We start from the raw sequence: 26,426 nt of genomic DNA, 5'->3' as shown, positions 1-26,426 counted from the left end.
TATGCTCTAGGGAGGCTGTGTGTGCCCCTCTCTTGTGGCAAGACTGACTACCGTGGGTGCGCTGGCAGTGGGGCTGGACCCTGACCCATGTGGTTGCGAGGTTGTGCCTTGTGCAGTGGCTTCTACCTGCCAGAGGGCAAGGTAGGCTTCCCATGTGGTTGGGTATTTGACCCAGGGGGGCACACGGTTGCTGCTGGCCCACTGATAGGTGGGACCAGGTCCCTGGCACTAACAGGACGTGAGAATTCCAAAATGGAGCTTCACGATGCTGGTGTTATTGTGGTAAAACAAGTTCCCCAAAATGGATGCTGCCAGCATCTCTCCGCAGGGGGAGTCCCAGTTGCCTCCTGCCTTCTTGGATCCAAGATCAGCAAGCAGGTCTGACCCTTTGTCCTTTCAAATTAACGTCTACACTGGGAGTCAGATTGCATTTACCTTTTCAGAGTGAAGTCTGTCTCCTGTAGCCCTCTGGCTCTTCTGAACATAAGCCCCATTGGTTTTCGAAGCCAGATGTTCCGGGGGCTCATTTTCCTGGTGGAGGACCCCCAGGCTGGGGAGTCCAATGGGCTCAAGCCCCTTGCTCCTTGGGGAGGATCTCTATAATTGTGATATTCCTCCCACTTTCTCACCAACCTGGGGGTGTAGGTCCTGATGTACTGTATCTCTGTCCTTCCTACCCGACTCGTGCTTCCTTCTTTATGTTTTTAATTGTGGAAAATCTTTTCTGTTACGTCTTCAGGTTGTTTCCATAGACAGCTGCTCTGTAAACAGTTGTCATTTGGGCATGCCCATGGGAGGAGGTGAGTTCAGGGACTTTCTCCTCTGCCATCTTGGCCACTGCCCCCAGCAAGGTATGGGTTCTTAATTAAGGATTTGCTGTACTTGAAGGAACCTGAATTTCAACTTTGAAATCATGAGCTAAATAAGTTCAATGAAGTATCACATTTTAGGTTTAGCTTTATTGAAATATCAAGTCAAAATTTGGTTAAACTTAGATTCAGCAATTGTAGACTCCAGTGGAAGATTATAAACTATACAGTCTTTCAGCTTTTCAAAAGTAATCTACTTGTTCAGACAATTTTCTACATTCTTGAAATGTCTGCATTCAAAGGAGTAACAAAATGCAGGAAAGCACTGGGTTATATTTATGTGTACTCCTGAAAGAGGGATAAAACCCACTGCAAAAAGAAAAATTAATAAAAAATGATAAGCCTATCATTTATATTTTGTACAGAGGGTAGGATTGAAGAGACGTGTCTAGTGAAAGAGCCATCCCATGATGTGCCAAACAGTGCTCAGTTATTTGCCAACCCACCCAATGCTTTGAGACAATAAAACCCACAAATTCCTTTATTCACATATATATTTTAAAAAGTAACACAGAACTACATTATAGTCCATTAAGTATGTTTATATCTTTTATTGTGAATTTTATCATTTTAGTGCTAATAAAATTAATTTTAATCAGGCACCAACCTGTTAAGTATCTCTTAAACCCCCAAAATACTAAACTAATTCCTTAAAAAAAACCCCACAGCATCTGAAAGAAAAAATGCCTAACTGAAGAGTCTGGCACCTAGGCAAAGTATCTCAGAGGAACCTGCAATTTACTCTTATGAAGGAACCCAAATCATCCCAACTCCAGGCACACACTGTAGTTTGCAGAGACTATTAGCAAACTTTCCAGCACTGAGGTACACGGGAAGAATTAACTGATGCTAATGAATGTTATTACTATAAAGGTGAAAGCAAGCATATGAATCAAAGGTTCTCATCCCTGGAGAGCTTTTCAAAAGTGGACTTCCTGACTCGTCATTCTGGAATTTCTAAGATTCAGACCCTGACACCAAAATCTTTTCACAAGATTTCCAGGTGATTTTACACACACCCAGGGATAAGGATCATGGGTGTAAACACAAAGAAGGTAAAAGAAGAAAAGGAGAGGGGGGAAGCATGAAGACCTTCAGAGAATAAGCACTAATCATGATTACCAATTTCTGTGTTTAAAGTATCAGCTTTTCCACTTAAACTATGTTCATTAATTTCATAGTACCTTCTACTGGTCAGGAAGAGTATCTACTATTCGTAAAACTAAGGTACAGAAATCTCCAACTTTGTTAATTAGTTGAAAGAGAACACATTTAGAAACAATCAATTAGTGAACCTTCGTTATTTCTATATTTTCTCATAATTTAAGTGTAAAGTGGGTTGGCAAATACTGTGTTGGCAAAGACAGTTTTAAACTCAACCTAAACGGTCAGGAGCACTTTTTACCGTAGGATGTTTAGCAGCATCCCTGGCGTCCTTGCACTAGATGCCAGTTGGAAACCCTCCCCAAAGTTGTGACAACCAGAAATTTCTCTAGACATTGTTAAATGACCCCCCCCCCACTCCCAGTGGGGAGGGTAAACACTGCCTTCAGTCATAAATCAGTGACTTAGACAATAAAAATACTCCTGAGAAATTGATAATGTTTAATTTTTGTATACTAGGTCCATAAAAAAATACCTTATTAAGAAAGAACCACTGGGGCTTCCCTGGTGGTGGCAGTGGTCGAGAATCTGCCTGCCAATGCAGGGGACACGGGTTCGAGCCCTTGTCTGGGAAGATCCCACATGCCGCGGAGCAACTAGGCCCGTGAGCCACAACTACTGAGCCTGCGTGTCTGGAGCCTGTGCTCCGCAACAAGAGAGGCCGCGACAGTGAGAGGCCCGCGCACCGTGATGAAGAGTTGCCCCCGCTTGCCACAACTAGAGAAAGCCCTCGCATAGAAACGAAGACCCAACACAGCCAAAAAATAAAAAAATAAAAAAATAAAAAAGAAAGAACCACCATAGGGAAGATTTATTTTTAAATAAACTATTATGGAATTTGTTCATGAATAGTTGTGTGTGTACATGAATGTTTTTTCTTTTTTTAATTTAAGCATCTTATGATATATTAATCTATGCAGTACTACAGTTTAATTGACATCTGCTGATTGTTTTACTTAATTTTTCACTTTAAAGACAAGACCAAAACCAAAACCTCTGAACTTGCACTTTTCAACCTGAAAGAATCAAAGAATGTAGTTATAATTCTAAAGTAGCAACAATAAAGCAAGTGTTATTCTTATGGGTATTAATGGACTATACTGAAACAAGGTAAAATATAATACTCTTATTTTGTACTTACTTTGAAATGCTGCCACTGAACAGATGTTTATTCTGAAAGATGCTACTATGAAGTTTGCACACTCAAATACCAATAATGGTTATTCAAAATTAAATTTATGAAATAACTAGAAAATAGGCTGAATTGGAACCTGTGCATAGTTTTATGACATTAATTAGCAACATTTTTTTAAAGACATAGAAGGCTATTGTTTTAATATAAATTAGAAGTTTTAAAACCATCTCCCTTTAGTGCCTTCAATTATCACATAAACCAAAGACCCAAATAATTTCAAATGATCACAGATACTACTTAGGCAAAAATTCTCATGTGTCAGTACTTTTAATGTTGTGCACGTCAAATTATAGTAAAAAACGACTATAAACAAGATGCAGCCCCTCTATTTCCATGAACAGCACAGTGCATTACAGTAAACCGAGCTTATATTCAACCATCAAATGTGGTTCTCCCATTAGTTCACTTTGTGACGGGTCTGAAAACAAACAAAAACAAACATATTAAAGAACTGGACACTTAAAATGGGTGCATTCTACCGTATGTCAAGTATACCTCAATTCAGGTGATTGTAAAAGAAAATACAGATTGAATAAATTCTTTTTCAAAGTTCTTAAGTTTTCCAGTGCTTTCCAGTTGACTCTAGGAACGATCTCTAAGAGATTAAACAATCCATAATCTAATTTGCAAAACCCATTTTATTTCTATCACTCTGTGCTCTGTTGCAAATACATATATACACAAACCAGAATTCTAGAGCAAGAAAACCTTAAAAATCTTCACTCTCTTGTCTGTACTGATGAGTCAGACAAAAGTCTTACTTTAACTGCAATAATGCACCTAAGAGTTTTTAAAATAAATAACAACATTAAGCTTCCTACAAACAAACAAAGCCTCTTCTCCTCCACACAGGACAAGAAACAGAATAAATACCCAACGAAATAAACTGTAAAATCAGTTTGTAAAAATAAATAATCATTAAAATAATGATTACCAAGAGTAACAGATCAATTTGGATGTTTCCTCATTGGATCTCCTAAGAGACTGGAGATTACTGCGTCACATTAGTTCAGCAATCTCTACTCTTGACATTTGTCACACAACAAAGTAACCTTAGCAACAACTGATACTGTTACAATTATTAATAGAGTAAATGGCTATGTATACAACAGGCATCCAAAACCCAAATTAAAAAAAGTATGTCAGCACATGAGTACAAAGAACAAAGATGTTTGCTGCAGCACTGTTTTGTGTTAATAAGAGAGAAGACTCAATACATGTATTGATGCAGCACACCTACTACCATAAGATAGACACAGTATGATACCAATTGTGATAAAAAAATATACACAAAGCAACGTCAGATATTTTCTGATTATATATATTTGTACGAAGACACACAGAAAAAAGTCTGGAAGGACATACACTAACTAAAAGCAGCAAGCAGCAGGCAAATAGGGAAGGAGGGAGAGAAATGGGTTTGGGGTAAACATGGAGGACTTGAGTCTGAGCTGTAATGTTTTCCATTTTAAAACAAAGAATATCCTTATTTATATAATAACAACTTTCCTTTTAAACTCTCCTTTTTAAAGCTTTTGACTTCAGTAAAATACGTGCTTATTAAATAAATCACTTGCACCAGAAGACAGCACACCATGTAAGCAAGGCCCTGGCCCGTGAGACTCCCAGGGAGGACCGGGCCTCTTGGTCAGTCTCAGTTCCCTCATCTTAAAGTGACAGAACTAGAGAAAACGGAAGGCCGCTTTCAGCATTAAGAAATAGTCCAGTTGTGACTTTCTTACTGCCTTCCTCACATTCTCTTCCCTTCCTTAAAATATAATGTGCAGATTTTTCTTGGCCAAGCACTTCTCTGATGAGCAAGCAAACAAAACCCTGATCACCTCCAACACTTTAAAAAATGTAAATTGGAGAATTATGCAGATTTTCATCACAGTTGACTAGTCTTCATATCACGCTTAGATTAACACACTACTCCCTCATTACAGACTTTAAAATTCCTTCTGGGTCAAATGTGATGAGGAGAGTGTGGTGAGCAACAGCTTTCAACACTCACCATGGATTAAGCACCTTATGAGGCACTGGAGACACAAGAGTTAACAAGACAAAGTCCCCAGCTCTCATGAGGCCTGTATTTATGTTGAGGAAAACAAATAAGAAACAAGAAAGATACTGAAACAGTGAGAAGCGAAGAATGCAAATGAGGTGGCAGGGTGGCGGGGACTGCTCTAGACTGGGCGGTCTCTGAAGGAGTGACATTTCAACTGGGATCTGAAGAGCGAGGGCAGAAGTGTTCTAAGCAGAAGGAACAGCTACGGCAAGGCCCGAAGGTGAAGCCACAAACTGTCCACGAATCACAAAGTCACAGTCCCCACAAGGGGACGCTACCCGAAGTGCAGCACAGTGACCTCGTCCTGACGAAACCACCCGCCTAAACAGAGGATCGTTCCAGTTCTTAGCTGCCTTACAGATGCAAGGAGTGAATATATAAAGATGTCCACAAGACAGCTAGTCAGCTTTCTAACTCTGAAATTCTATCACACGTCACAGCTTAAAATCACTCAATGGGTATGGACACCAAGGGGGGAATGTCGGAAGGGGGGCGGGGTGGTGGTGGTGGGATGAATTGGGAGACTGGGATTGACACATATACAGTAATATGCATAAAATAGATAACTAATAAGAACCTGCTGTTTAAAAAAATAAAATTCAAAAATAAAGATTATAAACTGAAAAAAAAAAAAAAAGAGCTGAAGAAAAAAATAAAATAAAGTTACAGTCTTCAGATGTCAAAAGAAAAAAAAAATCACTCAATGGCTTTCTGTTGCATTCTGAATAAACTTTTTATGGTCTGCAAGGCTCCGGCTCCTCTGTACCTGCCTGGCTTTTCAACCTCACCTTATTCTACTTTCCACTTCCCTCAAAACACTCCAGCTGCATAGGCCTTCTTAACATGTTCTTATGTGTGTTGAGAGACAGTTCTCTAGAAGCCTTTCTTGATTCCGCAAGTCTTGGAAGCAGAGGCACTGTCTGCCTTTGTTCTGGACTCTCTTTCCAAGGCTGTTTCTAAAGAGATATCGTGTTGCCCTTGGGGCACAGAACAGGCAGGCTGACTGCCCATTTATAAGATTCAGGTGCCCTGAACAGGGGGTTCCCCTTACTGTAACAAAATACACTCTATATGCAGGTTTCATCTAACCCTCTTCTTGCTGCCCTGTGGGAACTGGGGCTCAGGGACCCAACAGAAAAGCTGCTGCTCTGGCTTCTGCCACTGCTGTGAATAACAAACTGCTCTTTGTCTCGAGGAGTCGGTCTCTGCCAGCATCCATGAAACCACAGAGGGCTAACTTGTGAGCTTTTAAGTGAAATAAACCCTTCAGAGCGCTTCGGCTGTTCTCAGGTAAGAGACCCTGGACATACAGCTTCTTCTGTCTGAAATACTCTTCCCTCTACTTTTAGCTCAACTAATTCATGTATCTTTCAGGAATCAATTTATATGTCATATTCCCAGAGGTGCCTGACCCTCCTACCCAACAACAAACTATACACCTACCCTTTTTATTCCTAGAATTTAATCACTGTTTGTAACTACATGTTTGTGTTTTATCTGTTAATGTTTACCTCCCCCATTAGAAAGCACAGATGTTTTGTTTTTTTCACCATCATATATTCAAAGCCTAGCCCAGTGCCTGACATATAACAATTATTTTACTGACTGAATAAATGCTCAGTAAGTCCCTCTCCCTTTTTTATCACATGACTTTACAGAGGCTGATTTTTAAATGAGTGCATTTTTATAACTAAAAGATAATTATAAACCCGGGCTATCACCTTACTAATTTTAAATGAGGTCTAAATTCAATGTAAAAGCTTAGGAACTCCAGGTTTTCCTGCATTCAGAAAGTCCCCTTGAGGAAGATTCTCAAAGAGGAGGCTCATGAGACTTCCGCTGCGTCCACAGCATCTCGTTACTGGACATTAGCAGCCAAGCATAAGTAATACAATTTAATCCTGTTGGGTTTTTCCATTTCTCCTAAACTGCTGAGGCATAATGAACAGAGGTAATACTGGACAGAATTGTATTTGTTTGCCTTCCTCAGAACCAGAAAAAAATAACGGATGCTGCATGTATTGCTCTTACTTAAAAGTCATTTATGTCATACATAATATAATCATCCAGATAATTCTGTTAAAAATGACAGACTCTTCTTTACTATTCACCATCTATAGAAACACAACAATTACTTAGCAGGACAGGGTGGGTATTTTTTAAAGAAAACTCTGATCTTATTTTTTCCAGTTGTTTTTAAAACTAGCCACATCCCACAAACGTTCTGAAGAGTGCAACAACAATCCTTGGTTAAGCTACCCTATGAATATTGTATTGGACTCACACATCAGACTTTATCCTCAGGATATGAAAGGAATGACTGTCATTAGTTGACCGAAATGACTATAATCTCAGAACTCCATAAATAATTTTCACTTTTAAAACCAGTTAAAGAACAGTTATTACCATTAAATTTTATCTTATTTCATTGAATAAACACAAATGAATTCAATCAGCTATAAACTCCACGAGGAAAAAGACGCTGTATGTTTCATCTGCTGCTGTTGTCTTGTACATTACTGGGGCTCTATAAAAAGGTATGGAATGACACTTACCATTAAGAATATCTTCAAATCCAATAGTCTCATCATTACCCCTCAAAATATCCAATGCAAGGTTTGAGCTTGGAAGAAATGGAAGACGCTGAACCTTCAGGAAAAGTATAAAAAGGCAAAATTAGAAAAAACCAAGGGGAAAAAATATACATGACCAAATTTCACATTCTTCATTCTTTATTTGTAAAATTCACAAAACTAAGTAACATATCAATTTAACCAATGTGGGTTAATCAATTTAACACGCAAGTTCACATTTAAGACCCAAACCAAAATTTTAAAAATTCCTCAACACTTTACGCAAAATATATACACTGAAACTGAATGCTTTTTACTAACACTTAATAATCCCATCAGGTTTGCTCATATTTGAGGGCTTTGCTTCTGTCCAGGAAAACCAAAGCACATACCATGTGATGAAATGCAAAATCCTAGAGCCTAACACCATTCTTTGTTCCTAATAAACGTGGGATGATCAAATTCCTGAAGAAATTCCAACTCAGTGAGAGCATTATTCTATTTAGTAAACCAATTATTCATTTTTTATGTTGTTCTGTATTGCTCACACAAATGTTTAAGTTATGACCCTTTAAAACAGTACTGATAGAGACTTCCCTGGTGGCACAGTGGTTAAGAATCCGCCTGCCAATGCAAGGGGCACGGGTTTGATCCCTGGTCTGGGAAGATCCCACATGCCGCGGAGCAACTAAGCCCGTGCGCCACAACTACTGAGCCCGCGCTCTAGAGCCCACAAGCCACAACTACTGAGCCTGCGTGCCATAACTGCTGAAGCCAGCATGCCTAGAGCCCGTGCTCTGCAACAAGAGAAGCCACCGCAATGAGAAGCCCACGCACCGCAACGAAGAGTAGCCCCCACTCGCCACAACTAGAGAAAGCCCATGCAGCAACGAAGACCTAACGCAGCCAAAAATAAACTAATTAATTAATTTAAAAAAACCAAAAAACAGTAGTGGTAACGAAAAATGAAGATCAAAGTCACCTGTGGGACTTTAAAAACCACAATGCCATTGTGAACTAATATTATGTACTTTTTTCAATTATTAAATACATATACTGCAGACTAGTATCTAAGTACAGTGGAGAATGCATGGGCTGTAGAGTCAGAGAGATCTGGATTCAAATTCTGCTTTTATTACTTACTTAGGCTTTGCCTAAGTTACCTGACTTGTCTCACCCTGTTTCCGTATCTGTGAACTAGGATAGTAGCACCTTCCTCTCAAACCTGTAGCATGATGCAGTGTAAAGTATACATATATAGTCACTGGCACATAGCTTGTACCCAACAAACTTTAATGTAGCCAAACCAAATTTTCAGTTTTTCTGTTCTTTGTTAGTTGTACAGCAATCACTGGAATCAATGTAGTGTGATGTGACAGAATCCAGAGCACAGATGGGGGGACAGTTCTTACACACCTGGAAGGACATTTCTGAAGATCTTCTTCCTAAGCAACAGGTATATTCAGCAATATACAACCTGCCTACTAGATACCTCCACCTGGATATTCCTAGAGGCATCTCAGATTCAATGTAACCTCCCAAAGCAGAAAAACATGAAAGTGAACACAGGTAAGTCGTCAGACACTGAGCCTATAATTTAAAGGAGTTTTCCATTTCAGAGCTTCTTTTCTCTATGAAGCAGAAATCAAGGTCATATCCTAAAAGGGGGAAAGTAGGATAGGTTGTAGGGGAGAAGAGAAGGTAAGGTTTGTACAGCTGTTTGTACAGCTGATATCAACACACAGGTGGGATGCATACAAACTGACATTCATAAACCCACCTGCTGCACTGCCTTGAATTCCATTTGTAGTTTTAATGGAGCAAATAGACCCTGGATGTTTCTCAGTGTGGAAAAGTTCATTTTATCTTGGTTGAGCTGGAACTACAAAGACAACAATGTAATTTTAAATGTTACACTCAACATTCTGCTTTCAAAACAGTTAGCACTGATACGCATGTGACACAATACTCAGAGGAAGGATTTCAATATCCATTAACTGAAATAAAAACGAAGTATTTTCACTGATTTCTTTGAAAAATTTTAGAATATGTATGTCTATATTTTACCTGGCATGCAGGTGTCCTTCACTGGTGTAAAATTACCACCTAAAATTTAGATTTACAGAACTAATACATTAAGGGAATGTTTTTCATATTTCAAAAGTGTATTTACAAAGCATAATCATATTTTGATTATGATTATGCAAGCAAACAAAACCCTGATCACCTCTAGCTTTTGATTAGAATTACTGCAAAACTGGTAGAGCAAAGAAAACGTATAAATAACCTCAGATCCAGAAACAGTTTGATACAGGACAATAATTAATAAGAAATTTCTAAGTATGAAAGTATCTACTTCAAAGGATTTCATCAAAGAAATAATCAGACCCATTATATGGTCCTGTTAATTAAACTACAATGCTTAAACTCCACCTTTTTGAGTAATTGGGTCTGGGGGAAAAAAGAAACCCAAACTCTGAAGTCTGTCCAATTTGTCTTGGGTACTAATAAGCAATTTTATTCTGGAATCATACTTTTACTAAGCACTGATACTACTTCTAAAAAACAAGTCAGGTTTACCCCATCTAAATATGTATAATTTATCTTTTGAACCCAAATGCAGAACTTCACATTCACCTCTTTGTTTTTCTTGAAGTTCTGGCCTAGTCTTTTGGTCTACTGGGTCATCTATGATGTAGTTCACTTATTCATCAAAACGAGCTATCCTTATCAGCTTTTTCTCCCATAAACCTGATTTATATGTTTCCTATGGCTAATCTGAAGTCTCTGAAAAACAACCTTCTCAAGTCATCTTCTGAGCATGAAACCAGAATGCAGCAAAAGCAGCCAGGGGCCCCTTTATTTTCTCGTCTAATTTGAACTTCAATTTCATCATCAAATTATTTGTTCTACTCTTTCTTAACGAAAAATCTTTCCCCTTGCTGAAGAGGGGGGAAACAAAACAAAACAAGAAAAACGGAATAGGTCGGCTTCCTGTTAACTGGGTAACACTGCACCATCATCCCCAAGTAGTAAGACACCTCCTGCTCCTTGCTCTGAATGCGTTATTTAGAAACCCTTTAGGTGGTCTTTAGGACATCTGTACAAGCTATACCCTCTGTGGAATAACCTTTCCCCACCTATTTATCTGGTTAATACTGTTCTAAAACTGTTCAAATGCCCTCTTCTAGACAGCTTTCCACAGGTGGTTGCTCCATCCCTGGTCCTCTACAACACTTTATGAAGCCCCTATCCACTGCTTATCCTCCCATGAAATTTGCAGCCCCTTAAGGATGGGGACTACGTCATATTCACCTGTGCACCTACTGTGCCCAGCAGTAACCTGGAAATGCAGGGTCTGAAAAAGAGATCAAGGCTAGAGATACGGGCTTGGGAAGATCAACAGCAAAAATGGCAGGGGAAAAATATAAAAGAAAATGGGATCATCAAAGGAGAACATATGAAAGGAATGGAAAGGTGGACTAACCTCTAGAAATGTCTATAAAAAAGACAAAGAAGAATGTGTAGAAAGGGAGCTTTAGTGAAGCAATACAATGATAACTCAAAGATTAGGATATTGAAAACAAGGCCTCAAGTTCTTCATGGTTAAATGCTCAACACCAGAAGTGTCTTAATCAGGTATTATTAAAAATATTTTTCTGCTAGACGATAAAAATAAAAACACAGGTAACATACTTACATTTTTTTCTGATAATTCAAGAGGATGACTGGGCAGAAGTTCATTTTTCACATAAGAAAAACTGAAAATAAACATTTAAGATGGAGATTATATATTACTGAATACCTAGAGCTCAAAATCACATCTATCACTGTTGTAGTATAAATAAATGGCACAAGGGAGTTTTGGGGGAATGAGTAACCTGTTCTGTACCCTGAGTGTGGTGGTGGTGGTTCTGGGAATTAACACATGTTTTAAAATTCATAGAACTATACACCAAAAGGAAGACAAGAAGTCAAATTTACTGAATATTGTTTTAAATGCATCTATTATAGACACTGGTGGTCAAGACTTCAATTCACTGGGGAGAACTCCCCCAAAAATGGTGCTAAATGATGCCCTGTATCTAGAAGAAATTTAATAAAGTATGTTTAATACTATTACTCTGATGACATGATTCTTGTATTATATAAAATATCTAAGCCTCTTTTGTTCAGATCTAATGCATATTCAATAGTTAATATATTTTTGGTAAACACATGTTGAACAATCTGTTTGACATTTACCAAACACCTACTATGTATAAAGTACCATATTAGGTGATATACAGCTAAAACCAGGCCGCTGGTCTTTATCACCCTAGATATATAAAGATGACTATCTCATTGTCCAAACCAGGATCTGAGAGCTGAAGGAAACCTTAGAAATCCTGCAACAATCGTTTACTGAATACTATCTTTGTACAGAACATTATCCGCAAAGTGGAATTTGATAATGGCTCTGCTCATGGCAATCTTACAGTCTAACTGGGAAGAAAAAGAAGCATTTCATGTGAAAACAACAACAAAAAAAAACAAATCACCCACATTGGTTACTGGCTAGCTTATAAATCTGATTATACTATACTATTGCCAATTCCAAAGGCAATATAGTGCATCTTTTACTACAGAATGAAAAGACAATAATAAGGTATTATGTCTGCTCCCAGAGACCAATATTAAAATGATAGTCTAAGACAGTAAGACTAAACACCTTAAAATTAGATATAAAATTCAAAAATTCAAAACACAGTACATACACAGGGGGGAGGAAAGCATTATCCTTATTTGATTAAGCAGAAAAACAATCTGCCAAGGAAAAGGACCAGTACTAGAAATTCAGACCCAAACATATAGAAAAATAAAGAAAATCGAGGGAAGGGGTATAACTGTACTGAAGCTAGAAAAGAAAAATAAGAGCAGCTAAGACTTACCCAGTGCTTACTAATGCCATGTACTGGTCTAAGTATTTTCCATGTGCTAGCTCATTCAAAATAACATATATGCTATTACTAGCCTTATTTCACAGGTGTGGACACTGAGACGTAGAACAATTAACTAACCTGCCCACAGGCACACATCTAGTAAATGGCGGAGCCAGGACCAAAACCCAGAGTCCACGCTCTTTACTGCTATGTTCTAGTGTCTCCCAAAGAAAAGTCAATTACTCCAGTAGTTAATAAGATAAAGAGACAAATGGCTCTCCAAGTTATCAGCAGCACAAAGAAGAATCCTACCAAATCATGCTACTGGGTAACATCTCCTAGGAAGACGCCCTCTCCTGGGAACCTACTACTCTGATAAGATGCTTCTTCCACTATAGAACACATCCAATCCTACCCTCCCCCTCCTCCCCTAGTCTAAAGTGTATTACTTGCTACCTCCTAAATTAAATATACATTTATGGCCTATCAAAATATTTAAAGAATACTGTGAGAAATAATTCACATTTTATCATAACAAAGTCAAAGTCACAATTCCCCCATATACCCTTTTCGAAGAAGATCATGACTTTCAAAAGGTGCACTTGCTGAAAGTTCAGTAACTGGAATACTGTCCTTTAGCTGAGATCCAAGTCCTCTGGCATTCTACAACACAAAGGGAAAACACTATTAAATATAAACAGTTCAAAAAAACACTGAACATCTATGTAAAAAACACTGTTTAAGCACTGGAAAGAAAAGATAAGGTCTTTGCCCTCAAAGGGCCCAGTCTAGACAAGTACCATGAACCTTAGCATTATAGTAGAGGAATATACATGGTTCAGTGAATAAAATCGAATTTGGGGTAGGAAGGATTCCTGAGTTGATCTCTGAGTGTTGTCAGACTGAAAGGCATTCAAGTAAAAAAAGAACATGGGTAAAAGTATAAAAATATAAATGAACAAGCTACAAGTAGTTTGAGATGACCAGCTAACTACATGTCTGAGTAGAGCAGTAAAGGCTGGCAAAAAGAAAAAATGAAAAGGCTTAAATATGCAAAGAAACTTCTGTTTTATTCTGAAATAGAGAGCCTCTGAAGGGTTATGGCATGATCAGATTTACTTTCATTGGAAAGATCCCTCCCTTAGGTTAGAATGATTGGCACAGAATGAAAAATGTTGCGGGCAGAATCTTGGGGAATACCATTCCTTATGGACAAGGAAGAACAAGGAAAATGGGATTAAGAACAGAGAGAACAACTAGAAGAGAGTAGTCACAGAAGCTAAGAAAAAAAGGGAATTTCGAAAGTATTTGGTTCCCATAAGAGGGTACTACCTATGAAAAACGAATGTATCTAATCAGGATGGTATAAATAAAAAGAAATAAAAACAAAGACTCACGGTATATTTGGTACCGCTGCATTGTCACCCTACTCATTTATACTATAATTTAATCACCAAATATTTATTAAATATCTACTATGTGGCAGGTTCTCTACTAGATACTGAAGATACATATCTGTCTTCCAGGGCTTAATCTAATGAAGATACAGTAAACATGCAATTAAAATGTAATACATGTTACCATAGATAAAACACAAGATGCTGAGTTTAAGTTACTAGTTGCTGAAATACATCATCCCTGCTATTCTGCAGGAAAATGTAAAACAGCTGCAGGTAGTTTGGAGTGTTACACTCTTCTAGGAGAAACTATTCTGAGAAGCCAGCTTTTTAAATTTATGTTTTACTTTATCTGTATATTTTACTAGGTCAGGTACCGCACCCTGTCCCAGGTTCCTTCAATCTACCACCCCAGTCCAGGCTCTCACACCTGGATAATGTTAACAGCGCTGCCTCTAGCCTGTTCTATTTTCCAATTCTGCACAGCAAGATTTGCCTGATAAGCAATTTTCCTCACCAAAGCTGTTAAAAAAACAAAACAAAACGAAAAACAAAAACCTCTCTCACTGGTCTGTCAATGTCTTGCCTCCGAAGCCTGGAACTCAAGAAGCTGTACAACAGGTTTCAACTCTCCCACGTAGAAGTCATGGTTAATTAGGAAAAGAAGCTGAAATCTAGTGTGCATGCCGCTAACCTGATGAAAGCACAGAACCTCCCTGGCCCTGTTTACTCATCCTTCCAGCTGCCTGAACTCCTTCCAGGACCAGCGTTGTATGATTGTACCTTTCCAAAACTACCTTCTGTTACTTTCCTACATAAAGGTTCTCCTCCTCCCAGACTGCTTTATTGTAGAGGAAAGGAAGAAAAGTTTCTTCTACACACAAAGAAAAGGGTGATTCTGATCTCTGGGATCTACTGTTATCACTTTCCCAATTCCCTCCTGTAAAACATCAGAATCAGTACATGATATTTCTAATAAAGTAGCAGAGGAAAACAAATCTATGAAGTTAATTAACACTTGAGTTAATTGAGGTTAACACTTGAGTTAATTGAGTTAAAAATGTTAACACCTGAGTTAACACTTGAGTTAACTGAGTTAAAAGTTACTTGAGGGTGTTTCTAAAACCTCTTTACTATGCTCAGCAGTGTTTACCAACAGAAACTTTCTAGATTTGGATGGCCCAGCAGCAGTACTGGTGGTATCAGAGTCGCGAGCAATGACGGTTCAAAAATCTCTCCCAAATATCAAACTTCTAAGTTAAAAAGAGAGAAGGGGCGGGGCAGGAGGAGATCCACTAATACTGACAAACGGGGAGTAGCAACTATCCAATTTTCCCCCCTCCAACACGTGCCATACTACGAGCTCCCAAAAATGTTTGTGGAGTAAAGCTGAGTGATGGAAATGCGACCTACAGCTGTGGGTTTGTTATCAAGGCAGTTCCAAGGGTCAGGGGTGGGTGAGGATGTCGGGCACTCGGCTCCCAAAGGTCCTCCCCTCGGGGGAGGGGTAGTCGGCCGCGCCGCACCCCAGACCGTTGCACTTTTGGGGATGTCCTTTCCGGCTCGGCGCCAACTACGGGAAGGGACCGGGGTCGGGGCCGACTGGGGGACTTGGGGGTGGGAGAGAGGAGGCGGTGGGAAAGGATGAAGCCGAGGCGCCGCTCGCGGGACCAGCGCCGGAGCCCTACCCAGGCGGCGGCCACGAACCCCCGGACCCCGTGACTCGACAAATCATGGCGCCCGAGGCCGGCCTCCTCCTCCCGCCGCCGCCACCGGGGAACGGGCTGGGGAGCGGCGGCCTGCCCCTGCGCCCACGGACCCGAGCCCGCAGGCCACTCGTGTCACCCAGGGTCTCACTCACCATCTTCAACTCGCTCCGCGAACAGCTCCTCAGCCCGTTACCGTCAGACGACCCCGCGGCTCACTTCCGTTTCCGGGGTTGCCCCCCCCACATCCGCCGGAAGTGCGTCCGTCCGGGCGAGGAAGGAAGGAGGGTGCGGGGCACCTGGAGGGAGCAGCGCGGGGCCCGAGCTCCCACGCCTGAAGTCCCGAGGGATCGGGGACCGAGGGCGCAGTAAGGGTGTGGACTGGAGGAGGGCGGGGGAGGGGAGACGCGGGTGTCCACTCTGTTCGTGATCAGCCCCGACCGCTTGTGCGGCGTTGGGAGATGGGCAGTGTACTTTGCTGATGCATCGCCCTGTTCATCGAAAATCTCTTTCAGGTCGAGATTATGTTTTTCATAAGGGCAAACGAGGCCCAGGTGTAATGAGTGATTCGCGTGCAGTCATCCAGTTAGTAAGGCAAACGTGGAAGCCAAAGCTTTTGCCGGTTTGCTTTTATTTTTTTAAATTACGTATCGAAGGCCAGCTATGTTCCCTGTAAGAAGAAGCCCCAAACCTCAGCACACCATACAAGGGCCCTTCATGTCAGCTCCAACCAATCCCTCCAGTCTCATCTTTCTCCCCCTACTCACCCAGAACTCCAGCCACATGGAAACAGTCTGCAAACATGCCCTTTTGCAGATCCTCACCGTTCCACGTTTCCTCTTCCTCAAGTGCCGTTCAGGACCCTGGGCTGAGACTAAGAATGCAGAAATGAACAGGCTCGTGTGGTTCCTGGGCTCCAGCAGTAGAGGAACTCTTGTGGTGGGCAGGGTGACAACGAAGTAAGTATGATAATCAGTGACCTTTGAGTGCTTTTACTATGTAGTAACACAGTTCCAAGTGCTGTACGTGAACTATCTCCTTTAACCCTTTGAATAATCTTATGAAGTGAGTTCTGCACTTACCTCAGTTTTACAGGCGCTGAAAGCAAGACATAAAAGAGTTTAAATAGATATGCCCAAGGACACATAATCTATTATAGTTACAGTCATACACTATACTCTGTTGCCTTCCAAATGTGATGTGGTAAAACGGACTCATGCGTTGTCACCATGTAATGGAGCTAATTTAAGGAATCCTTGGGCTGACAGTCAAGGTATAAGAGTAAATTAGGGAGGAGAGAATATGAAAGACATTGCTGGTAGATTTGCTTGTGCAAAAGCTCAAGTGAGAAAGAAGGCCTGTGTGGCTGAATTTCAGTGAGTAAGTTAGAGAGGAGTGTGAGATGCGGCTTAGGAGATGGAGGTGGATTTATCACGGAGGCCCTTGTGTGCCAGATTAAGGGTGAGGCTTTATCTTTAAAAAGACATTGAAGGATTTTAAGGAGGGAGGTCATAAGGTTGTATGCGTTATGCAGCACAGAACAGTGGATACTGTCATGGATTCCACAACCTTGAACTTCTGCAATAATCCACATTTTGAGTATTGTGCACTGCTGTTCTTATGTGTTTCCTTCTCACTCTTCAGAATATCCATGTTTACCTTGAGATTTGAGATCGAGTGTTTCATTTGCATCCTTTTCCTTTCACTCAGTTCTACCTAAGGAGAAATTTTAAAACTGCATCTCTTATTTTTTTAATTTAATTTTTATTTTATGTTGAGGTATAGTTGATTTACAGTGTTGTGTTAGTATCAGGTGTACAGCAAAGTGGTTCAGTTATACAGACACATATATCCATTCTAAAACTGCATCTCTTTAAAAAAGTTTTTTTTAATGTTTGTTGATCGCTCACAGTTCAGTCATTAAATATTTGTTGAGCATTGGCTTGATACTAGATTCTGGAGCTAAGGAGAAGAAAAAACCATTTCCCTGTACTTGAGATGCTTTTGTTTTCCTGGGGCAATAGACGCATGAACAGATATTTAAAATGCAGTGTGGTCAATGCTTAATAGAGAAAGGAGCTGGATCAGGTTGGGAACAGGGAAAGAACGGCACTTGAGGAAGAGGAAACGTGGAAAGGTGAGGATCTGCAAAAGGGCATGTTTGCAGACTGTTTCCATGTGGCTGGAGTTCTGGGTGAGTAGGGGGAGAAAGATGAGACTGGAGGGATTGGTTGGAGCTGACATGAAGGGCCCTTGTATGGTGTGCTGAGGTTTGGGGCTTCTTCTTACAGGGAACAGGAGATGATGGAGGCCTTGTCATAAACACTTTACATTAAAAAAAAAATTATTCTGGTGGCAGCATGAGAGATATATGGAATCAGGAGAAACCAGACACCAGAATACCACCTAGAGCATTGCAGTAGTTCAAGGCAGAGACGGTAAAGGTATAAATGAAGGTGGCACAGCATATTGGAAAGACTTTGAGAAGCAGCGAAAAGGAGGGATGAACCTGAGAAACAGTAGACTGCAAGAGGCAGCCAGAGGGAGGGGAGCCTGCCATGGAGACGAAAAAGAAATGGTCAGAGAGGCAGAAGGAGAAGCAAACTGCTGTCTTAGAATCCAAAGGGGAAGAAAGTGCTGAGGGGTTGAAAGCAGTTCAAAAGAGAGGTTAGAAAGTGGTTTTAAAATAGCTTAAAAAAATCATGGAGTCTTAAAAATAGGCCTTTGGTGACCAGTGTGAAGGCAAGCAAGGAGAAAATTCACCTCATTGTGAGCAGCTCACACATTGTTACAGCATCAATTAATGCAAGACAGTGTTGAGTATGCTAAAGTAATTTGAAGAATTAAATTAGATTTGATTCTAGAATGGTTTGATATCGTTGCTTAAGCTTTGTGTATGTTATATAGTTTGGAGGATACAGTAATAATAGTTAACATCTGTTGTGTGTCAGGCCCTGTTCCTAGTTCTTTACGTATGTCATTTCAGTTAATCCTCAATTACTCTGTGATGTAGGTCCTACTATACCCACATTTTAAATAATAAGCCTTGTTATGTGCCTTGTATGAGAACAAGTACCCCATTTTACTTTACTTTTTGTTATCTTTCTTGACTTTACTCTTAGGCCTCTCTGGCAGAAATATTTGTTGAAAGTGTGTTGTTGAATGTAGAAAAAACTCCCATCTAGACTGCGGGCCGGTGATGAAACATGGTTGAGAAGCGTGTGAATGAGTACAGCCGAACAAGAGCTGAGCTGGTTATTAGGAAATGTAAAAGCGTGCCGAGTTGAAAAATCCCCGTGACTTTGGTTGAATCCTCTTCCCTCCAAAAGAAGAGAAAGGGTGGAGTTGAGCAGATGCATGCACTTCCGAGAAGAGGTAGTTGAGTGATAATGTTAACAATCAGCAGTAACTGTCATCAGCAAGAGGTAGCGTCGACATTTTCTTGCCCCGTGAGTCAGGGAAAGTGGGAGAAAGAGCAGATAACACTGGACAAGCGTTTGAGGAAAGTGGCATCATTTCTGAGAAAGCTAGGTTTTAGCCAGGGCTGAGATGTGCAAAGATCTTGTAGCAGAGTAAAAAATACCGGAAAGTTTGGTTGCATGTTCCAAGGGACACAGTGGCAGGGGTTTGTGAAGGGAAGACGAGTGAGTTCAGGGGGCTCGGGGCCTGAGCAGGTAACAGTAGCAGAGGAGTACGTGGGGCAGAGAAGTTAATTCTCTCCTTTTTGCCCCCATGCAACCTATACACCCTTTAGCATAACCTCTAGCACCCAGTTGTGTTGATCTGTGGCCACATCTATCTGTTTCTCTCCCACAGGCTCCTTCAGACAGGGGCGATGTCTTACACTTTACTGTATCTGCACCTTGCACATAGAAAGCACCCAATAAATGTTTATTAAATGAAAAGTGGGGAAAAAAATGGATGAATGGATACTTGGGCCTAATAGGTAAGACTGACTAATATGGTTGGGAAATAGGCTGGAGGTAGATATGGACGATCCAAGATAACTTATTTGGAGAAGTTTCCAGAAGCACCCTCCTGGGCCTGGAACCCAACCTGAGAGCTCAGGACCATAAGCCAAGGCCCTAAATCCTTGTCTGGTTACAGTTATGCCCTTTCCCCCAGGGCTAGACTCAACAAAAACGGGCATCCCACCACAAAGTCTACAATTCTGACATCCAATAACATCAGGAGTGTGTGTGTGTGTGATGTGCCCAGCCTTCCTCTCCCCCGCCAGCTACAAATGCTGGCCAGGCCTACTTGGCCTCTCTCCCTCCCAGCCTCTGTGGACACTTCTTCTCAGCCAGATGGATTCTGTAGAGCTTTGAAATCAGAATGGGGGGATTTGGAGAGGGGCTGGCGGCAAGGGTTGGTGGTGATGGTTTTCCCCTGGCGTTTAGGGTAGGAGAAGAATGAGGGCCCCATTGTCTGAGAGATATGGGAGGGAAAATAATTCAATTGGGGTGAAAAGTTTGTAAGACATAGTCTCTTCAAGGTACCTAAAACTTAGAATGTTGTATTAAGTGTAAATTTCAGAAATTGCTCCCCTACAAAGTTTGGCAAGGGCTACAAATCTCAACTAGTAAGAAAGTTACTGTGTTTCAGAGGACCTGAAAAGAATCTACAAATTATAAAGAGTGCGCCCAGATCCTCTTTAAACTATCTGAATTCTTACAGTGTTGGGAAAGGTTCAATGTGCTTAATTTAAGATAAATCCTATTTACACATTTTTCTTTGCAAGTCCCTTTATAAGTGTTAAGAGATGGAGCAATGCATTACATCAAGTTTATTTGACAGACGCTTCTCTTTAACCCTAAGAGATGTTTCATATTTCTTCTGAAGTACTTTGCTGACTATGATTTCAGTTGGAGCTGCTTTTAAAAGAGTGTCCTCTGATTATGAAAAGCTGGGTTTTGATAGTACTTACTAAAGTTGACTCTTATGAATCCAGGAGTTTTGTTTTACTGTTTTACATCTGCATTGCATCAGACACAGCTGAAGTTAGCGTTCCATTTTTCCATACTTTCATAGCCCTGTTTCAGGTCTGTGTTTTTAGGAAGCGGTTTATATTTCCAGCATAGAGAGTCTTTATTCATTTGCCTGTGGAGCATGCATCTTGTAGGTTATATGCAATGAATTTTAAATTCTAGACCTGTTTCTTTTACCCTTCATTTGCCAGCCCACATGTAGGAGCATAGAATCATTTTAATATTAACTAAAAAATTTAATTCAGAAGGCGTATCTGCCAAAAACATTGTACAGTGCCTTACAAAGCCTAATATATTATACCCATATGTCTGATGTTTTCTATTTGGATGCTGTTTTCGAATACTAGTGTCAGTGTTCCCCTCCACTGGCATGAATAATTGAGAGGGAAAGTTTTTGTATTTTTGAAAATTCAAAAATTTATTTCTTGAAGACAAAGACTTGAGAGAAAATTTGCCTATATTCAAAGCACACTAAAAGGTTATCTCAAAAGCAATTTACATTAATCTTATTTGGAATCAGAAAGCTGAAAAAGACAGCCTAAGTCACTCTGATTGTATGATTGGTTTATTTCACTGTTTTTCTTTCTAGAAGCAATGCATGCTCACTGCAGAAAATTAGAAAACAACAAAAGGCAAAAAGAAGGGAATGGAGAGCAGAGATAACCACTGTGAATGCACCAGGTCTGAGACATTCTTTTATATGACAGAATATATCTATTTATCATTTTTAAGAAAATAGAGTGACTCCATTTTCTAAGTGAGTTGGGAAGTTTTCTCTTGGCTTTTTTCATGACCATGTTATTACTTAATAAAATATGTCATTCTGAAGCCTTAGAAAACACCCTTCCTTTACTTCTTCAAGAGTGGTGAATTACACGTAGGCTATTTACTCAACATTTTTCATTCTGTCAGCCTGGTTGGATGCCAAATGGCTGTTATGATTTTTGAAGGTATGTTTTTTTGGTACTTGGCTAGGGAAATCATAACTCTTAAAATGCTCCATAGCCCTAACCATACAATTGGATTTATGGATAGATATTATGTTCCATGTTTTGTTGTTTTCTCACTGTTTTAGTGTCTGGGATTGATGCCAAAGGCTATTCAGCCTCACTCCATTTATTAAATTAGAGTGTACAACTAAGTTTACACAATGGAGTTTAGATGGGGAAAAAAAGACCTTGTTTATCATTCTACTTAGGTGTCTTTACATCAGCGAGAAAGGAAAGTATTATTTCTAAAATACCTCAGTGAAATATCCTGAGAAATAGGGTATCATAGTTAACGGAAGTAATTACCCTACGCCTGAGCCACAAGAACTCCTTGCCTTATTCCAAAACATCTTCTCTACTGCTGCCAAAGATGTTTTGTCCCCTAAAATTCAAATCTGTGACTTCCCTCCTTAAAGCCCTTCACTTGCTCCTGGTTCCTGCCCTCCAGGATTAATTCCAGACTGTCCAATGGCAAACAGGCCTTCAGTGATCTGACTGCCAACCTTATTCTTAAATCCTTTATGCTAGTCATGTTAAATTACTTGGAATTCTCTGAAAATGTCACTGCTTTCATGCCCCTGCACTTTTATTCCTGTTTTCCCCTCTTTCTGGAATGCTCTATTGCACCGTCTCAGCTCAGCATCACTTCCTCTGTGATATCTTGCCTGACTTGCTCTGCCCCGGTGCTCTCCCCCTTCCTGGGAGAGTGGACCCTTTGTGCCCCATCACATATACATACTTGTTTCACTGCATCTGTAACACATTGTTGCACTTGTTTGCACATGTACCTCTCATCTTTTTCAAAGCTTTTTAGTCTGCAAACCCCATTCACCATCTTTTGGGAGCTTATATATATCCTTTTGAAGTTTTCATCTTTCTTTAGGAACATTGTAATAGCCTTTCAGCTTGCCTGCCCCCCTCCGTGCTCACCTGCTCCCTGATTTCACTCTCCATGCCATCTCCAGAGTACTACAAGCTCAGTAAATGATGGCTGGTGTTTCAAAGGTCTGATGCGGACTGCGTGGAATTGGCTTCAGGGCACAATTAACATGGGTCTAATTTATTTCCTATATCAAGATTGCCTTGACCCTAGCGCCAGGGGCTGCGAGAAACTAGGCGAGGAGTCAGGTGCAGACAGCCAGAACTTGCATGGGTTGGGCGTTCAGGGGTGTGTTACTGGGGCTTCCTTTGGGTCCTGGCTCAGAGTGGTAATGGAGTCAAAAGACACTGTCCAGTGACCACAAGTAGTAGCAGAATTCTTTGTTTGGAGCTGAGAGAGACGTGCAGTGTGGGAAATACAAAGAGTAACAGGAATCAGTCTTTTCAAAATATATTCCCTGAGAATCTGAAATTTCAAAATACTGTAGTTTGTGTGTGATTACTTGGAATACAAAGTAATTCCTTTGCCACTGTATTTATTTTTTATTTTTTATTTATTTATTTATTTATTTTTGGCTGTGTTGGGTCTTCGTTTCTGTGCGAGGGCTCTCTCTAGTTGCGGCAAGCGGGGGCCACTCTTCATCGCGGTGCGCGGGCCTCTCATTATCACGGCCTCTCTTGTTGCGGAGCACAGGCTCCAGACACGCGGGCTCAGTAGTTGTGGCTCACGGGCCCAGTTGCTCCGCGGCATGTGGGATCTTCCCAGACCAGAGCTCGAACCCGTGTCCCCTGCATTGGCAGGCAGATTCTCAACCACTGCGCCACCAGGGAAGCCCCTGTATTTATTAAAGGATTGTTTTGAGACATTTTCTAAAAGAAAACAGTGATTCAGAATGTATAAATTCATATTTCTGCCAACAATTAAAATTTTTGTTGATCTGATGGGTTAGAAGTGATGGCTCATTGTCGCTTTAGTTTGTGTCTTCCTGATTGCTAGTAAGATTAAGCAACTTTTCATGTTTATTTATCATTTAGATTTGCTTTTCTGGAAATGCTTGTTCACACAGTCTTTGCTCAATTTTCTACCGAGTTTTTCTTATTCCTATAAATTTGTAGGTGCTTGTTGTATACTATAGATATTAACCTTTGTTTTATGCATTACAAATATTTCCCACAATCTGTTGTAATATTTTTCTTTTGTTTATTGTATCTTTGATCTAAACATTTTAAATAAATGTCTCTTTTCCTTTACAACTCTCTGGCTTACTGTTTCAGTTGAAAATGTTTCCCTGACTCCTAGTGTATAAAGTTATTATCAAATTTTATTCTAAAATAGTTTTTCACATTTTGTTTTAAATTCATATGGAATTTATTTTTCAATATGGATTAAGGTAGGAGTCTGATTTTATTTTCCTTTAGAGGCTATGTTAAAATCTTGCTTGTACTAAGATACATTTTGAGATTCTCCATTCTAATGATCTAATTATTTTTTCAAATAACAAAATTAGGTAACATTCATTGGGCATATATGTGCCAAATACTGTCCTAAGCACTTTACATATTTCAGCTCATTTAATCCTGGCAGTAACATTGTAGGTCAATTTTATTATTCCACATGAACTTTAAAATGCTTTTATCAAATAAAAAGAAACCATCTGGATTATGATTAGAATTACATTAGATTTATACAGTAATCTTGGGAAAATTAACATTTTTGTATCCTTCAATAATATTTTGTAAATTTTATCACGTCTTAAACCTGTCTTGTCAAATTTAGCCTTAAGTATTCTGTACTTTTATCACTATTAGAAATGGAATATATGTTTTTTTCATTTTCGCTTCTCTCTGGCTATTCCTATAAGCGTTCTTACTGATGCAGTAAGGATAGTGTGTCTCTTATTCAGCTTAGGGTAAATTATGCCACAGTGGCAAACTGAATTCTCGGTAGTACAGAACAGCAAATAATTTTCTGCTCACGCTGTGTGTCCACCACAAGCTGGCAGCAGCTCCTTCACATCATCTTCACCCTGGGACCCAGGCTAATGGAGTAACTGCTGTCAGGCACATTGCAGCCTTGGGGTAGAGAGAAAGGAATCAAGGTACAGCATCTTCTGGCTCATAAAGCTTCTACAAAGAAGTGCCCCATGTCATACCCCTCCCCGCCTTACGTTTTATAAGCCAAAGCAAAGCACAAGCCCATATCTGACATTGAAGTGTCAAGGACGCATAATCCTCCCACAGGGAAGGACCCTTCAAGTCACAATACCAAGTCTGGCGTCAGTGGGATGGAGATAAGTAATATTCCAACATGAAGGGCAGCAAAGGTTTTGATCGGTAATACAGTCTATCACAGTGTTTTGTTTTTACATTGGCAAGATTGAGAAATCCTAGAAAATGATGCTTATGTAATAGATATCACTGTTCAACAATATCCAGTCCCTGTCTCCTTCCAAGTTTGCATGATTATACTTTCTTGTCTCTTAAAATTATACACAGCCATCTGACTAATCCTGGCCAGTGAAAATATGAGTGGAACTGATGTGTTGCACTTTGCATGGAAGCACTGAGGAGTTGGAGCATGATTCCCCAAGTTATCTTCCCTGCCATATTGGTTGTGGAAGTATGTGTTGATGCGGAAGTACCAAAAGACCAATGTAGCTAGAATGCTGGGCCATCGTATAGAAGACAGTTGCCTTGCATGCCACCCAGGTGAAGAGTTTATGATTTTAAGTTCTGAGATTTAAGGGATTTTATTTGTTTGTTTGTTTGTTTGTTTGTTTTACTGCAACATAGCCTAGCCTATCCTGACTAATACAACATACCTATTTTACATATTTTAACAAAAAACGTTTGTGTGTGTGTGTGTGTGTGTGTGTGTGTATTCATTGACCCGTATTGTTAGGTAGGACAAAGTTCTTTAAGGATCGGTCCAGTGATTTGGATGCCATAATATGGCGTAAACCACATTCATAGTGCATCCTATACAGTTTCCAGTTTGGATTTCTCTACCATGGATCAAGAACTTTAAAATACTTGTAGAAAAATAGAAATACAGAATCTTACAACTTCCCCTTAAACTTTTATAATTGTCACACCCAAACCAACAGCATGTTTTGTAACTTTGTTTAATCTTTCTAAAGCAGACAACTTAGTTTTCATAAAAACAATTCATTCTTTTCACATTATTGTTTATTGGATTCAGTAATATTTCTTTAAATTACTTATTTATAATAATAGTACAACTGTCGTAAAAATGTTTAGGAGCAAGCACAACTGGATATTAGTAAGTGTACAGTCAACTGGTGAAAGTGGAATAAATGGATATTTCACAAGGTGAGAACATTTATCTTTCTGTAGCTAATAATCTGTAGGTTTTACAGATGAAATTGAGAGCCTCATAAGTCCCAAGGGTCATTTAAAGAGAAGTGAATTAAGAGAGCTTCTGTACTCTTTGTACTGTATTTATATGCATGCAGGTACTGATTTGTATATGTATGTGTCTCTGCCTGTTTTATTTATAAATCTTGTGTCCAGCCACATTACTCAATTATCTTATTAATTCTAGTATGCTTTGTTTGGCTGCACCCCGTGGCATGTGAGATCTTAGTTCCCCAATCAGAAATTGAACCCACGACCCCTGCATTGGAGGTGGGGAGGAGTCTTAACCACTGGACCA

At 39.9% G+C, this 26,426-nt stretch overlaps 1 protein-coding gene and 1 long non-coding RNA gene across 2 annotated transcripts in view; one reads left to right on the top strand and one right to left on the bottom strand.

Moving 5' to 3' along the window:
- Positions 1–3,476: 3,476 nt before the first annotated feature.
- Positions 3,477–16,158, bottom strand: POMP (proteasome maturation protein). The gene is made up of 6 exons (XM_059902980.1): positions 16,050–16,158; positions 13,357–13,454; positions 11,570–11,630; positions 9,650–9,751; positions 7,852–7,945; positions 3,477–3,646 (listed from the first exon to the last, which is right to left on the bottom strand). Exons 1-6 carry the CDS (start codon positions 16,050–16,052, stop codon positions 3,579–3,581), a joined length of 426 nt encoding a protein of 141 aa, XP_059758963.1. The 5' UTR covers positions 16,053–16,158; the 3' UTR covers positions 3,477–3,578.
- Positions 16,159–16,175: 17 nt separating this feature from the next.
- LOC132352491 (uncharacterized) overlaps positions 16,176–26,426 on the top strand; it is a 32,190-nt gene continuing 21,939 nt past the window's right edge. Inside the window, exons 1-2 of the long non-coding RNA XR_009498742.1 lie at positions 16,176–16,262; positions 16,711–16,853. This is a non-coding gene — a long non-coding RNA (uncharacterized LOC132352491). The remainder of the gene's footprint in view (positions 16,263–16,710; positions 16,854–26,426) is intronic.

The sequence above is a fragment of the Balaenoptera ricei genome, chromosome 18, assembly GCF_028023285.1.
Source record: "Balaenoptera ricei isolate mBalRic1 chromosome 18, mBalRic1.hap2, whole genome shotgun sequence".
NCBI classification, from domain to species: domain Eukaryota; kingdom Metazoa; phylum Chordata; class Mammalia; order Artiodactyla; family Balaenopteridae; genus Balaenoptera; species Balaenoptera ricei.
Note: the sequence above shows the minus strand (reverse complement) of the source record. Positions and strands in the feature narration are given on the sequence as shown.